General features: G+C 33.5%; 1 protein-coding gene across 6 annotated transcripts in view; it reads right to left on the bottom strand.

Annotated features, from left to right (window-relative positions):
* The window catches only part of erbin (erbb2 interacting protein), a 158,783-nt gene that overhangs the window by 46,450 nt on the left and 96,956 nt on the right, over positions 1-15,377 (bottom strand). For 5 of the 6 annotated variants that reach the window (NM_001193543.1, XM_005155576.6, XM_005155578.6 and 2 more), the window contains 3 exon segments: positions 3,530-3,629; positions 11,251-11,320; positions 13,917-14,032. In NM_001193543.1, coding sequence (NP_001180472.1) covers positions 3,530-3,629; positions 11,251-11,320; positions 13,917-14,032 — 286 coding nt within the window. 6 annotated transcript variants of the gene reach the window in all.

Raw genomic sequence — 15,377 nt, 5'->3', positions numbered from 1 at the left:
GCAGAGTTTACAACCTGTGGTTTACAAATCACCACATTTACTGTGAAGTTAACGAAACATTAGAGATTCCTCTTGGAAATGATTGAAAATTTTTGGCAGTGTTATTAATTACAAAATGCATTCAAGTGTGACTTTTCTGTTGACAGCAGCAAAACACTGCAAGAATACTTTTGCATACTGAAAAAGTAAAAAGCACATTACAAACATTTTAATTTTATTTTAAGAACTCTGAAAACCTGCTCTGAAAAATTAACAATATTTTTCCAATTGTTAATTAAAGGGTCACGAAACACCAAAACACATTTAAGCTGTTGAAAGTCGTATATGTGTCCCACACTGCTAAAAACACTATTGGGACAATATATTTTTGATATATTTCACTAAAAAGTGAAAAGTGGTTGTTTTTGTGTTATTTCAAGCAAATTTGTACTTCCGGTTTGAAACAAATTTTTAAAGCTGCATCACGGCCATGAGATCTTAGCATGTATTCCAGCATGTAGACTGGACGTCTGTACCTGGGAGTACCATAGTACGTCTCCGAGTGTGCTGCATTAATGCATGTGTAAGGCTTGGTTCAAACCAATCAGTGCGCTCTATTGCGCAACTTCATTAATATTCATTAATGTTACAGTGTTAAGACGGCGGAGAGACGCCACGTTGTGTTGGCAAAACAAGCGTGCAGTGTTGCTTTTATAATTTGCTGCAGTAAAGGTTTTGTTTTCATTTTCTCTCTATGAGAGCGCAGCTGGACTCACGTGTGGATTATAATGCACGCGACGCCTGACAACAATACGTGTCTAAGCAACATTGTTTACATGAGAGCTTTTCTCATCTGCAAATGGTGAGATCTGGATTTGCTGCACGTCTCCTCTTAATAAAGACGCGGCTCTAGTTGCTGGTGATTGTCCTGTCTCTACAGATTGGGTAAGTGAGCGACCAGTGCTCTTTGTTTATTCAGATGGCAAAGTTAGTTCGTATCGTATCATGTGTAAACATGTTAGCACCACAACCAAACATACCGTCGTGTAGGACTTTTTCACCGCATTTTGTGACAGGAATAACACACATGGCTTTCTGCCGCCACTTACCAAGTGCATATAAGTTTCCGGGAAATGCGGAGGTTTTTTTTCTCTCATTCGCTGTGCGGTATCAAACATTGCATGAAAAATACACGCTTAGAGCAGCTCCTCGAATCAAATATCTCGTTTGTCACTAGGGGCATGAATGAAATTCCTGAATGAAAGAGCCAAACTGCAGTTAAAGTCCACCATTTAATAAATTGTCAAATAATTTGATTACTGATGTCCAAATAAAACAGTCACTTTCTCCCCTGTGTGTGTGTTTTGACTCTGAAAATAAACACGTGCCCAAATAGACACTTCCATATCATCCCTCTTTTGCTCCTCTGACACTCCCCCTTAAACAGAGCTGCATACGGCCACTTTCCTGACTTTTTCCAAAGTAGAGGTGTGAAAACACCCTGCTGAAACAAAGGGGTTTCATGGCCCTTTAAATAATAACGTATAAAAACAAATGAAGAGTTGCTTATGTTTTTAACGATAAGCATGATTGCATATGTACTACATTTAATTGTGTTAAATTGAAAAGCATCAATTTTGGTTATGAATATGATTATTAATTTACTGAATTATAGCATATACAGTTGCAATTGGATTTAAATGAATATTTGAAGAGTTTAGATCCAAAAAACCCTAAGTACCGTCTGAAATTTGCATCTACAATTTGAATAAGTTTAGGTTGCTGAGCGTAATTTTAATAATTTTACTCTTAGTGCAAAGAATATATTATTTTCATTGCATTTAAAGTGAAATAAATGAACATAAGCATAGGAGTTTGAGAAAAACGCAAATCTTTGAGCAAAATCACAGACGGCACAAGAGGTTTTTGCATCTAAACTCTTCAAATATTAATTAAATTCAACTGCAACTGAATCTGCTACAATTCAAAAAAAAAATTATAATTATATTAATAACAATAATAGATGCTCTTTTAATCTAATGCAATCTAATGTATTAAACATGCAATCATGCTTATTGTTAAAAACATAAATCTTCATATAAAAAATATGTTGACAGCATAGAACTGTGTTCTCTGAGCAAAAAATAATGACTATTATTTGTTTTTACCATGGTTTACCGAAAATAACCAATAAACTATTCAGCTTAACAGTAGTTATCTATCTATCTACGCATTAGTCCACAAAATGTGTTCATTCATTTAAAAATATTAAAATAATTATTCATTCATATATATTTAATAAGCTGTTTATGTTTTTACATTAACAAAAGAGCTATACCGAATGATCATGGAACTTTATTTCACCCATATGGTTCCTCAAACTTGTGCTTTCCCTCAGTCTCCTATATTTATGTTCACTCATTTCACTTTAAAGGTAACAAAAATTACATATTCTTTGCACTAAGAGTAAAATTACTGAAACTACACAAAAATCTCTTTTTTTAAACTCCTTTAAATTCAATTGAAACTGAATCTGCTATAATTCAGAAAGTTAATAACCAAATTAATAACAATAATAGATGCTTTAATCTAGTGCAATCTAATGTATCAAACATGCAATCATGCTTATTGCTAAAACAATAGTCTATATATTAAAAATATTGAATATGCATATTGCTTATACATCTTAAATGAAACGAAAAAACAATAATAAAGTTTTAATTTTTTTCCTGCACATTAAATGTTTCCTGCTTAATTGTGCTTACAAAAGTAATGACTACAATTTGTTTTACCATGGTTTACTGAGAATAACCAGTGAAGTATTCAGTGTAAGAATAGTTATTACCTTTCAAACCCATCAGTCCACAAAGTGTGTTTTTTTATTTCAAAATTAAACATTTTGTAAGACTCATTTTCATTTGTATATTTCAATAAGCCGTTTATCTGTTTTACCATATGGCATTTTACCCATAACTTGACTTTTATTATTAATGTTTTTTTTTGCTTATATTTAGACATTTTAAAAGTAGTCTGTATACAGTGATCAGCATAATTGAGTTCACCACATTTTGAAGATGAATATTTGTATCCATTTCTCAAGGAATATGGGAAATGTTGGTGCATTTAAACAAAACAGATTTATTAAATCTTAAATAAGATATATTTATTAAAATATTATTTTAATCACCAAACATATTTACAAATTGAAAGATAATTCAATTCAAGCAAAATATTGCAAAATAATAATAATAATTACAACCTACAAAACTTCAACTACATTTTTCAAATCTAATGTATATAAACAAATTTAATATTGTATAGCTTCCTATTAAAAATATGAACTTAAGAGATAGAGTTGTGAGGGGTGTACTTCTATAAGCTGAGCACTGTACATACGTATATAATATAATTGTGTTGCTTATATTTTAAATGTTCATAAATAAAGAGCGTATTAAATTTAATCAAATAAGAAACAGCCTACATTCATATAAGGAAACTCTTGTGACAGAAGGTTGCAACGGCTGCAGGTTCTGCATGACTGCATACTCACATTCCTCAGTTCTGGTCTGCTGAGGGAACATGTAGTTCGTCAGTACAATCTTGTGCGTCTCCGGATCCTCCTCTTTTTGCAGGGGAATGAGGGGCTTCGACTGCAAAAAAACAAAACAAAACAAAAGGCTAAATATGAGCAGTTTGTAAAATTCGATTAGATGCCCTGGGTGTGACATTTCCCGACTCTCACACACAGCACGAGGACTCATTACAGATTCTAAACATGCGGCAATGGCTTTAAACTCATCTCATCTTTAATCACATGCAGCTTTATTAAAGCACACATTACAATCAATAAAGAACAGCATGGCACCTTCATCTCACGAAGTCAATATTCCAGCTGAAAGCCTTGCCGAGCGTGTGTTTCACTGTGGTCTCGTGCCATATGGCTCACACTGATTAGACGTGCTCCTAGTGTTTTATCATCTCATAGCCATAGCAGTGCTGTTCATATGTATTCAGCTCAATTATTATTTTATTCTTCAGAGCAAATATACAGACAACAGATGTGCAAGACTAGTTGACATTAAAAATATAAATAAAAATAAAATAAAAAATAAAAAATTCTTTTCTATACTGTATTATATACCTACTTTGTATATACACAAAGGTTCCAAGCATGCATTTTTGTTTTTTAAAGGATGTCTAATAAATGTCTAATAGACGTCTAAACATAGTCATCTTGGCTAAAACAGGGCTAAATTTGGGCTGGCTAATAGACGTCCAAGAATAGGCCAAAACTAGACTAGTCGTCACATAAAGAGAAACAAATTACTGCATATAAAGACTGTCTAATATGTCTATTTGAAGACTAGTCTAGTTTTGGGCTATTCTTAGATGTCTATTAGATTTTCAATGACTGTTTAGCCTTGTTTTAGCCAAGCTGTTTACGTTTAGACGTCTATTAAACACACAATTCCCTGTTGAGCTATGTTCCAATTACGGAAAAGGTTAATATGTGAAAATGTATCTGATATGAATCGGATCTGTGCACTTGTGACTGCAGTGTAAAAGCAGGTAGATCAGATCGTCAACTGTCAATGAGACGCTTTTATTTCAGAACTGATTTCAGCAGAGTCCTTAATTTTTATATATTAGGAAAAAAGCTTTTATACTGTCATGTAGAACAAGTATTTATGGATGTTAACGAGAAAGCACAAACACAAAATCCGCCATGTAAACAATATACACTTATATAAAAATAAAGCAGACAAAAATCACACAATGGACATTACATTAAAATTCCTACTGGTTAAAAAAATCCTCAATTAAAGATAATTTTAACAAATGAAAACTTTTCTGTCATAAACTATAGCAAAACAACTTGTCAAAAAAAAAAGAAAAGAAAAAAAAAAACCTAAACTCTAAAAACAGATTAAATACTTGAATGGAGAAAAGAGCGCTCTTATTATCAGTAGTCATTCAGCGCTTGCTCTTTTTTTCCAGCTCATTGCACTTTTTGCCTTGTAAATGCAGATAACAGGGTACAATTTACTTTTAAAAGATGTAAATGCAGCCAAAGTGTACATCTGTTTCTGGTTGGACAAGAAATCTAAACCAACAGCAAAAAAAACAAACAAAAAAAAAAAAACAGAAATTGTTCTTAATACAAGGTTTATGCTGTTTTATTCCAGTTATGCTTCTGAACTTGCATTATGAGGCTTTGACCTTTGCTCTGTCAGCTTTTGATGCTTAAATCTGCAGTTTAAGGCAACTTTTTTTAGATTTTTTAGTTGTTTGAACATTATGTACATCACATTAATTATGTTATGGGCTGCTAATACCTTTTCTGTACAGATTCATTTCCCAGACGGTTTTGATGTCAAAGAAAATCCAAGTAACACCGTACACTATATGAAATATGAATAAATAAACTTAATAAAGTCATAAATTTAGCTGAAAGTAACTAATTATTTAAGTAATTACCTACATATTTACGAAGGCTTCTAATTAGGAGGAATGGTTTGGAATAAAACAGCAGATTGACTGAATTGTCTAAATAAGCTCTTGATTTACAAGCCAGTAAATTCTTTGGGCCTATATGATAATACTCACATTTGCACTTATTTGCATTTTAAGTGAGAGAACATTATGGGAATACATTACTCTGTTGGCGGCTCTTCATCACAAGCCTGAACACAAATATGCTGCTGAGTTTGCATTACAAGCCCTACACTGCCTAATGATTCAGATGAAATCCAGAAGATCCCTCATCTTTAATAGACAGCAACAATCCAGAGATGTTGTCCAAAAAAGAAACCAAATCATTGTTTTTGTGACTATAGTGGTTCAAATGTACTCATATGAAGCTGTAAGAACCCTTTATTGTGCCCCCAAAAAACTTTTGAATTGAATTTTCATGTTTGCCTGTGACTTCTATGTTAGATTAGGGTGAGTGTTTAATAAGTGTTATACAACGGTTACATAATGTACAGCTGAAACACTGACCTGAGGCATAAGAGAAGACATTGGTGAACCAAGTCATTTTACATCATGAACCAAGCCATCTACACATCATCTCTAGGACCAGTCATCCAGAGACATGGATTCTCCTACCACTGCTATGCTGATGATACCCAGCTATACCTCTCTTTTCATCCTGATGATCCCTCGGTTCCAGCTCACATTTCAGCCTGCCTGTTGGATATTTTACACTGGATGAAAGATCATCATCTTCAGCTGAACCTCGCAAAAACGGAAATGCTTGTAGTTTCTGCCAACTCGACTCTACACCATAACTTTTCAATCCAGATGGACGGGGCAACCATTACTGCATCCAAAATGGTGAAAAGCCTTGGAGTAACGATTGATGACCAACTAAACTTCTCTGACCACATCTCTAGAACTGCTCGATCGTGCAGATTCACACTCTATAACATCAGAAAGATCCGACCCTTCTTATCTGAACATGCAGCTCAACTCCTTGTTCAAGCTCTTGTTCTCTCCAAACTGGATTACTGTAACTCTCTACTAGCTGGGCTTCCAGCTAACTCTATCAAGCCTCTTCAGCTGCTCCAGAATGCAGCAGCACGAGTGGTCTTTAATGAACCTAAACGAGCACATCACTCCGCTGCTACTCCGTTTGCACTGGCTGCCAGTTGCTGCTCGCATCAAATTCAAAGCTCTGATGTTTGCCTACAAAGTGACTTCTGGCCTTGCTCCTTCTTATCTGCTCTCGCTTCTGCAGATCTATGTGCCCTCCAGAAACTTGCGTTCTGTGAATGAACGTCGCCTTGTGGTTCCATTCCAAAGGGGGAAGAAATCACTTTCGCGAACGCTCACGCTCAATCTGCCCAGTTGGTGGAATGAACTCCCTAACTGCATCAGAACAGCAGAGTCACTCGCTACTTTCAAGAAACGACTAAAAACTCAACTATTTAGTCTCCACTTCACTTCCTAATCTGTAATTGCCTCTCTGAATATCACACTAACTGTACAAAAAAATAAATAAATAAATACTAATACTACTAATACTTCTCTTCTTAGACTTTACAGACCTGAAACTTGCTTATAGCACTTATTCATTGTTGCTCTTGGATGTGTAAATTGCTTCCTTGTCCTCATTTGTAAGTCGCTTTGGATAAAAGCATCTGCTAAATGACTAAATGTAAATGTAAAATGTAAATGTAAGAGTTTTTTTTTGGTGCAGTTTTCTTGCAGCTGATTACAGTTGAACCGCTGATGTCACATGCAATGTTTTGGTTGTTTTTCTGGACGTCCCAACACTGTTACTCTCTATTGAGGATGAAAGAGCTCTCGAATTTCATCTAAACAATGTAATTAGTGTTTCTTCTGAGATTGGACCTGAGGGTAAGTAATTAATAAGAGAATTTTTATTTTTGGGTGAACTGACCCTTTAACAATTTGATAGCACTCATTAATTAAGATGTCAAAAAATTTATAAGCATATAGTCTTTAAAAGGTGTGCGACCCAAAAAGAAAGCATGCAATTAAAATGTTGCTCTAAACATTACAATATGTCGACCTATCTGCATGTCAAAATATGCATTTGCATACCTCTGTGTGCATAGTCACACAAACAGGATGTTCACACTATACAGACCAAGAAGAAATTAAATACTAGCATCCATTGTACATTTCTTAAACAAGATTGTATGTAAATTTCAGAACTGAATTCAGTAATATATTGTTAGAGGGCTGAGTCTCATCAGAATGTGGATAAAGCAGTGCACTTTAGACAGGAGCGCTTGCTTCACTTTGCTAAATGAGAGCTCTTTTCTCACCTCATTATGATTTAAGGAAGCATGCTCAGTGCAATGTCAGTGCAGGTCAGTGGTGAAGAGAAATAATAATACTTGGGCTCAGTTCAAGGCAACTGTACCTAATGTAAGTGCCACAGGCCGACCAAGGCATAGGAAAACATATGGTAATATTGTCTGATTCTCTCTCGTGATGTCTGCCTGTGTGCGTTCATGTGTTTTTAAGAAAGTGTGGATTATACAGGGAGGAAAAGATCTTTGGTTGTGCTATTGCAAGCCTCTCTGAAATCACCTTCCTTACCTATAAGTTATATATATGTATATATGTATATATATATATATATATATATATATATATATATATATATATATATATATATATATATATATATATATAGTTTTGGATTATGCAGCAAGTCTTACAGTACAAGTAAAACAACTACATATTTAATAATAAACTTAGTCTGACATGCACTTTTTTACATTACAATTGAATAAAAACTTAAAAACGAGTCAAATGTAGGAGTAAATGATAACTGGTAGCGCTTTAGAATAAGCTAATGTATTTACTAACATTGACTTAGGCGATGCAGGGGCGCAGTAGGTAGTGCTGTTGCCTCACAGCAAGAAGGCTGCTGGTTCGAGCCTTGGCTGGCTCAGTTGCTGTTTCTGTGTGGAGTTTGCATGTTCTCCCTGCGTATGCATATCCTCCGGGTTTCCCCCACAGTCCAAAGACATGTGGTACAGGTGAATTGGGTAGGCTAAATTGTCCATAGTGTATGTGTGTGAATGAGTGTGTATGGATGTTTCCCAGAGATGGGTTGCAGCCGGAAGGTCATCCGCTGCATAAAACATGTGCTGGATAAGTTGGCGATTCATTATGCTGTGGTGACCCCTGATTAATAAATAGACTAAGCCGAAAAGGAATGAATGAATAAATGAACATTAACTAAGAATAAATAATCTTGTAAAGCATTTATTATTCATAGTTCAACATTTACTAATGCATTATTAACATCCAATTCATGTTTATACACAATAGTTAATGCAGTGCGAGTTAAACTAATGTTATTTAACTTTAATAATTTTAACTGACATTAACAAAGATATGACAAATGCATTATTAATTGTTTGTTCATGTTAGTAAATACATTAACTAATGACCGTTATTTTAAAGTGTTACCTGAGAATTAGTTGTTATATTAAAATGCTGCTGTGATCTTTCAATAGTCTATTTAGATGTCATTAAATAACTCTTGTTATAAATATGGCCAACAAGATTTCTGCTATATATATTAAATATGGCCATGTCAGTGGCCATGAACATTTCCTGCTTGTTATCAAACTACTCTATAACTGTAACAAGTGGCAATTCAATCATAACTTAATGTTTTGTTTTCAGAAATAATATGCCAATATTAAGAGAGTTTTTCCTTAAAACAAGCAAAATAATCTGCCAGTGGGGTTAGCAAAATAATCTCGTTTTTCCTTTTGACAGAAGATAATTTTGCTTAGGAAAAACTCACTTATATTTTATCTTAAAACAAGACAGTATGTTTTGCTTGTCTAAAAAAATTCAGCTAGATTTAAGAGTTTTTAGATATTTGGACTAGAAACAAGACAAAAAAATCTATGTAAGAAAAGCATTTTTGCAGTGCATAAACTACACTGATTGACATTGTAGGTGTCTTCTGTAAAACATGATCAAAATTTCAAATGAATCACTTAAACAGTCTATTCTGACCATCTTCTGTGGGTTTGTTACAATCAACTAATAATTACCAGCATCTGATATTAAAGTATTAAAGAAATAGTCACAACACACTTCTCACGATGTGTAAATCTGCCACAGCACTGAAATGCTTCAGACCACTAAACAATGGTAACTTTATTTTTGGTGTGAACTGTTCCTGTTATTAACATGATATTTTAAGATAAACGATGAGCTTTGTTGTCCCTCAAAGGTGGGAAGACGCTGTGTGTGTGTGTGTGTGTGTGTGTGTGTGTGTGGGAGTGAAGGTGATTGTTATATTCAATAAGCATTAGTCACAGGCTTGATGGCCACTTGCGACAATCACTCAAGCATTCAATTACAGCTCACCCACACACACTCTGAGCATCAAACCACTGCCACCGGCACAGACCCTGCAGGAGGACCAGCTTCTCTGTGTATTTTTGGGAAATGACTGCTAATGGTATTATTGTTGATGCAGTGACTTGTGTTCATTTGTTACATTAATGTTTATGCATAGAGCATAATATAACTGACAGGTGTCCCAGGCAAATTTCATACACAGCTGCTAGTTTCATGAAGTGCAGCTCTTTTTTTTGACACTTTTTTTGATCTTTTTTTGGATCTGTTGATTTTTATGTAACAATTTAACACACGAGATAACCACACTTTCATACAATTTTTGTCGTCCTTTTGCTTGTTTTATGTGTACTGTATGGAATATCACTGTGATGTTTTAAAGGAAACAAAAGGAAATGTTTTATATTTTGAATAACTGAAGTATATATATATATATATATATGTATATATATATATATATATATATATATATATATATATATATATATATATATATATATATATATATATATATATATATATATATATATGCTACCTGACAAAAGTCTTGTCACCATATCTAAGTTTCTAAGTTTTACAAATAAAAACTTCTAGTTGATCATTTGGCATAAGTGGCTTATATGAAAGGCAAAGGCCCCTATATTACGCTCATTTCACCAAAATAAAATATGATCATGTCTGTCATGTAAGGTCTGACTTTACTTAGACAAAAGTCTGGTCACTTAACAGAAATAATGTACAGTATGCTAATTAAATACAGTATGCAGTTTTTTTTTATTTTAAACCTTAATTAATTTTTTTTCTGTTCTGTTTTAACAATTTACATTAATTTTGTAATATTTTTAGATATTAATAAATAAATTAACAAATTATAAAAAAAAATTGAATGAAATTGGGCATATTGATGAAAAAAACACAATACAATTTTGGAGTAATAATTTCATGTTTTGAATCTCACTTTATGTTTACTTGGATTATATTATATTATATTATATTATATTATATTATATATTTTATTTTATTATATTATATTATATTATATTATATTATATTATATTTTATTATATTATATTATATTATATTATATTATATTATATTATATTATATTATATTATATTATATTATATTATATTATACTATACTATATTATATTATATTATATTAGATTACTTTTAAAATCCTTTGAGCACATAAGATAATCTACTAAACCTGAATCATTATTTTATTCCCAAGCATATTTATTTATTCAATCAGTAGCTGTGTAAAAAAACAAGATAATTTACAGTCATTATCGTCATATCTGCAACAATCAACCCTCCATCAGAGTCCGAAAGAAACCTGAAAACTGGTATTTATTCTTCAATAATGACTGTATTTTATGTCTTTGTGTATCTGAGCTTTGCCCACCTGGTTTTCAGACAGCCACATCGCAGTCATCTGATTGAGTTTAGTGAAGCTGTATGGAAGGTTCCTCAGCCTGAGAAGAAAAAGGACAAAAACACAGTTACTACATGATGCATAAGTAAGCAGCGAGCATGATAGCATGATGCAACAAAAACAAAAATGGGATTCAACGAGAACACAGTAGTAAATTTAATAATTCAAGGCTGATTCAAGGTTGATAAAAATAGCACAGAGTAGAAAATGGAGCTATATTTTACATCATACTGAATCACAGCCAAATCTGTCAAAGTAATGCTTCTCTGAGAGCGACCGGCTGGGTGGCCAGGTTGGAAACATTCCAGTATTGAAAGATTTGAAATATGAAGAAAGTCAATTGTTCAAGTTCATTCACAAAGAATAAATGTGGATTCCTGTGTTACAAAAATATACCAATATATATACTATGAATATGTTATATACAAGTGTTACGTTCGCTTGCAGAACATATTTTGTGTATATGTGTGTGTGTTTGTTTGCATGTGGAAGTGTCGTTTCATGCGCGTGTCTAATGAATACTATCTGTTCATTAGTTACTACAGCAGGGGAGTTCTCGAGATCTTCCTGAGCTCAAACTCCCCTCTCGCCTTGCAAATGGGAGGGAACCCCCGGCTCGAGGATCTTATGAGCTCAGGGCTCTCTCCCGGGACAGCATGACAAACAAGCTTTATAATCAGTCATCAGCAAAGTGTGAACTCCTGAAACTATTGTGTTATGTCAAATACCCTTAGTTTAACATCATACTGTTCATCTGATTTATTTACAATACAGTTTGTACAGTAATATTTATATTCTTTTGGTAGATATAATATATGAGAGACTTCTAATTAGATCTTCTAATTAGATTTGCATTTTAAACATAAATAAAAGTTAAAAAAATATAATTTTTTATTTTACATATTAAGGTTTTAGTTATGATACTCCCAATATAATTCAGCAGAAATCCGCCGATATTTACCAAAATATACGCAGATTCCGTCTGGCCCTACTAATGACTAAACAAAGGTAGTTAATGTAAGTGCGCACACTGAAATGCAAAATGCCAGACATAAAAGAAAATGAAATATTAGGGAATGACCAATGAGATATATTCATGTGCCTTGAGCTGCTGAAGTTACAGTAAAACAGGACTTGGTGGCCCTCAAGCACAAAACAGTCAAGCTGAACACACAGGATTATAGCAGATTAAATAGGTTGCGAAAGTTTCTTTTCACTTTACTAAAGTTTAAAAAAGTTGCACAGCACCACCTTTTGCACTGGGATGTTTCTGTTTTTTTTTTTTTTCATTAAGTGTCATCTAATATCAGAGACTGTTTTTGTACATTCACTCTGCTTATCGCCAGAATATCGATAGGGTATGAAGGTTAAAAAAAACAAAACAAAAGCCCCATTTTTGTCTTTGTTTATATATATTTTTTGTGATCATTTTGATCTATTAATGTAAATAGATTATATTTTGGCACAAAGATTTATTTCTAATAAACTTTTAATGCATCACTCTTCGTAAATCAATTTTACACTAAATACAGTTAGGAATATCAGGAAAAACCTGGCTCAATTTGAGACCCATTAAAATGGCATTATTTTACCCAAGTGGCATTTACAAAATAAATAAATAAGGAATCAGAGTGGCGCAGTGGGTAGCACAATCGCCTCACAGCAAGAAGGTTGCTGGTTTGAGTCTCATCTGGGTCAGTTGGCATTTCTGTGTGGAGTTTGCATGTTCTCCCCGTGTTCGCATGGGTTTCCTTTGGGTGCTCCGGTTTCCAAGGTCATGTGGTAAAGGTGAATTGGGTGAGCTGAATCGTCCGTAGTGTATGTGTGTGAATACAAAAGTGTATGGATGTTTCCCAGTGATGGGTTGCAACTGGAACTGTGTTGCATCCGCTGCGTAAAACGTGCTGGATAAGTTGGCGATTTATTCTGCTGTGGCGACCCCAGATTAATAAAAGCACTAAGCCGAAAAGAAAATAAATAAATAAATAAATAAATAAATATAATAAAAAAAAAAAAAATAAATAAATAATAATAATAATTATAATTGTTTACTAATAATTATGTGTGTGCGTAGGTGTGGATAACAGAGTTTTCATATGTAAACAATAAAAAAATGTGTGTGTGTGTGTGTGAGAGAAAGAGAGATAGTTTCGTTTTTAAAAATGATAGTACAAAAAATAAAAATGCATTAAAATGAATGACTTATTATTATTATAATTATTATCACTCACTTGTTCAAGACTGGAACAACATAAAATAATTATTTGCTGTATGTTAACTACAGTATAATATATGAGACATAACAGTGGCATTATGTACACAATCTGCAAATTAAAATGGTTCAAATCCTTAAAATAAACGCATTTGAGTAAACAGAAACCAAGGAAAGTGCTAAAATATAAAAATATGAAACTTACGTTTAAATAAAACGTTTTATGGCATGCATTTGTACCCTCTATGAACCTATGTAACGTAAAACTCTTTTAAAATGTTGCACAAGAATTAATAAAACCGCTGACTTAAAAAATGTTAATCATTCTGGATGAAAGCGAAATGATCAATACGATGATGGTTTCTTCTAGCATATGCTGCAGGCATGTTCAAAGAGGATGTGTTTGCAGCACAGGAGGACATACTTGTTGTCGCTGAGATTGATGACCTTGAGTTTCTGCATGTCGCCCATCTCCTCCGGCAGATTCTCCAGCTTGTTTGAGTGCAGGAAGAGAACGGTCACGTTTTTCAAACTGCCCATCTGTCAGATGCACAAGCAAACACACCAAGGGTCAACTGAGACACAGAAATCTATGGTTTCTCACACTTCATCGCACTGAACCAATTCAATATCTTTGTACTATAAATGATGCAGCTGTTCCCACAAATATTTCACATAATCTCTTATTGCCAACAGAACATTTTAATAGACATTCTTACCACTAATTGACCAAAAAACAAGGATTGTTCTTAAGAATTAATCAAAAATAGAAACCAGCTGGAAATGTTTAGTGAAACATCCCTTGTTTGTGTGCCCGCTTCATCAGTGTAAAGCTTAGTGTATAATCAGAACATAATACAGTGGTCCCTTGCTATAACCCGGTTCACATTTCACGTCCACACAGTTTTTTTTTTTTTTTTGTGTAATTTAAGATGCTTATTTTATTATTTTTTTAACAGCGCATTGTGTTCTGTGTCCTGATTAGCTGTAGACCAGTGGTTAACAACCTTTCTTGCCCAAGACCCCATTTTCCCCCGGAAAATATCGCAAGGCCCCCCTCAACATTTGATGAAATCATCGCTTATGTTAGTTTGCAGTAAGGATGACAAAAAAAATTTTCAAACAAATGGTATGTTTATTACTACAGTATGTCTAGATATGTTTGTGGACAAATAAGAGCCTAATGTTAAATATAAAAGCAAAACATCAGCAGGCTATTTGAAACCGAAAACAAAAGCCTTTGGCCTTTGAATTGGACCTATATAAGTTGCAAATTACCATTTTTCTTGTCAGTAGCTGTGACGTCCCTGATCTCATTTTGGGTGTGTGTCAATTTTTTTTGCCTTTCACTCGAAAAATGTTGTGAGCTTGTTGCGGTATTAGGAATGAGTCATCTGCAAATAACTTATTAATTTGGATGGCTTACGAACGTAACTCCCGCGAATGACAAGAGATTGATGTATTCCTAGAATTAAGTTCAGTTAATAAAGAGTTGTAAACAGAGTTGCGGAACTAGCATGATTGCACCAATCACAAATATGATCAAAAACTAAAAAAACAGAAGCAACAAATTCAGCAATGGTAAATATATTTAACTCCAGACTGTTGTTAATGTCTGCTGAGGTTTTGAATTAAAGGTAAAAATGGTGTAAATAATGTTCAGTTTCTATTCTTCTTTTCATAAGGGCTCAGTGATTCCCACATATTCATTTAATTTAGCCTACTTATGCTTTTTGATTCTCAAACAACACTGTTCACTTCCATATAATAAACCTCTGAAAAAAAATTAACATTGAAAACAGTTAAAGTTATCATTTTTAATGTATTGATTAAAAAAAGTCAATAGCATCCTAGATAGCCTGAGCTTGAGCTAATAAAGAGCAAA

Source organism: Danio rerio, chromosome 10 (assembly GCF_049306965.1).
Source record: "Danio rerio strain Tuebingen ecotype United States chromosome 10, GRCz12tu, whole genome shotgun sequence".
Classification (NCBI taxonomy): Eukaryota; Metazoa; Chordata; class Actinopteri; order Cypriniformes; family Danionidae; genus Danio; species Danio rerio.
Note: the sequence above shows the minus strand (reverse complement) of the source record. Positions and strands in the feature narration are given on the sequence as shown.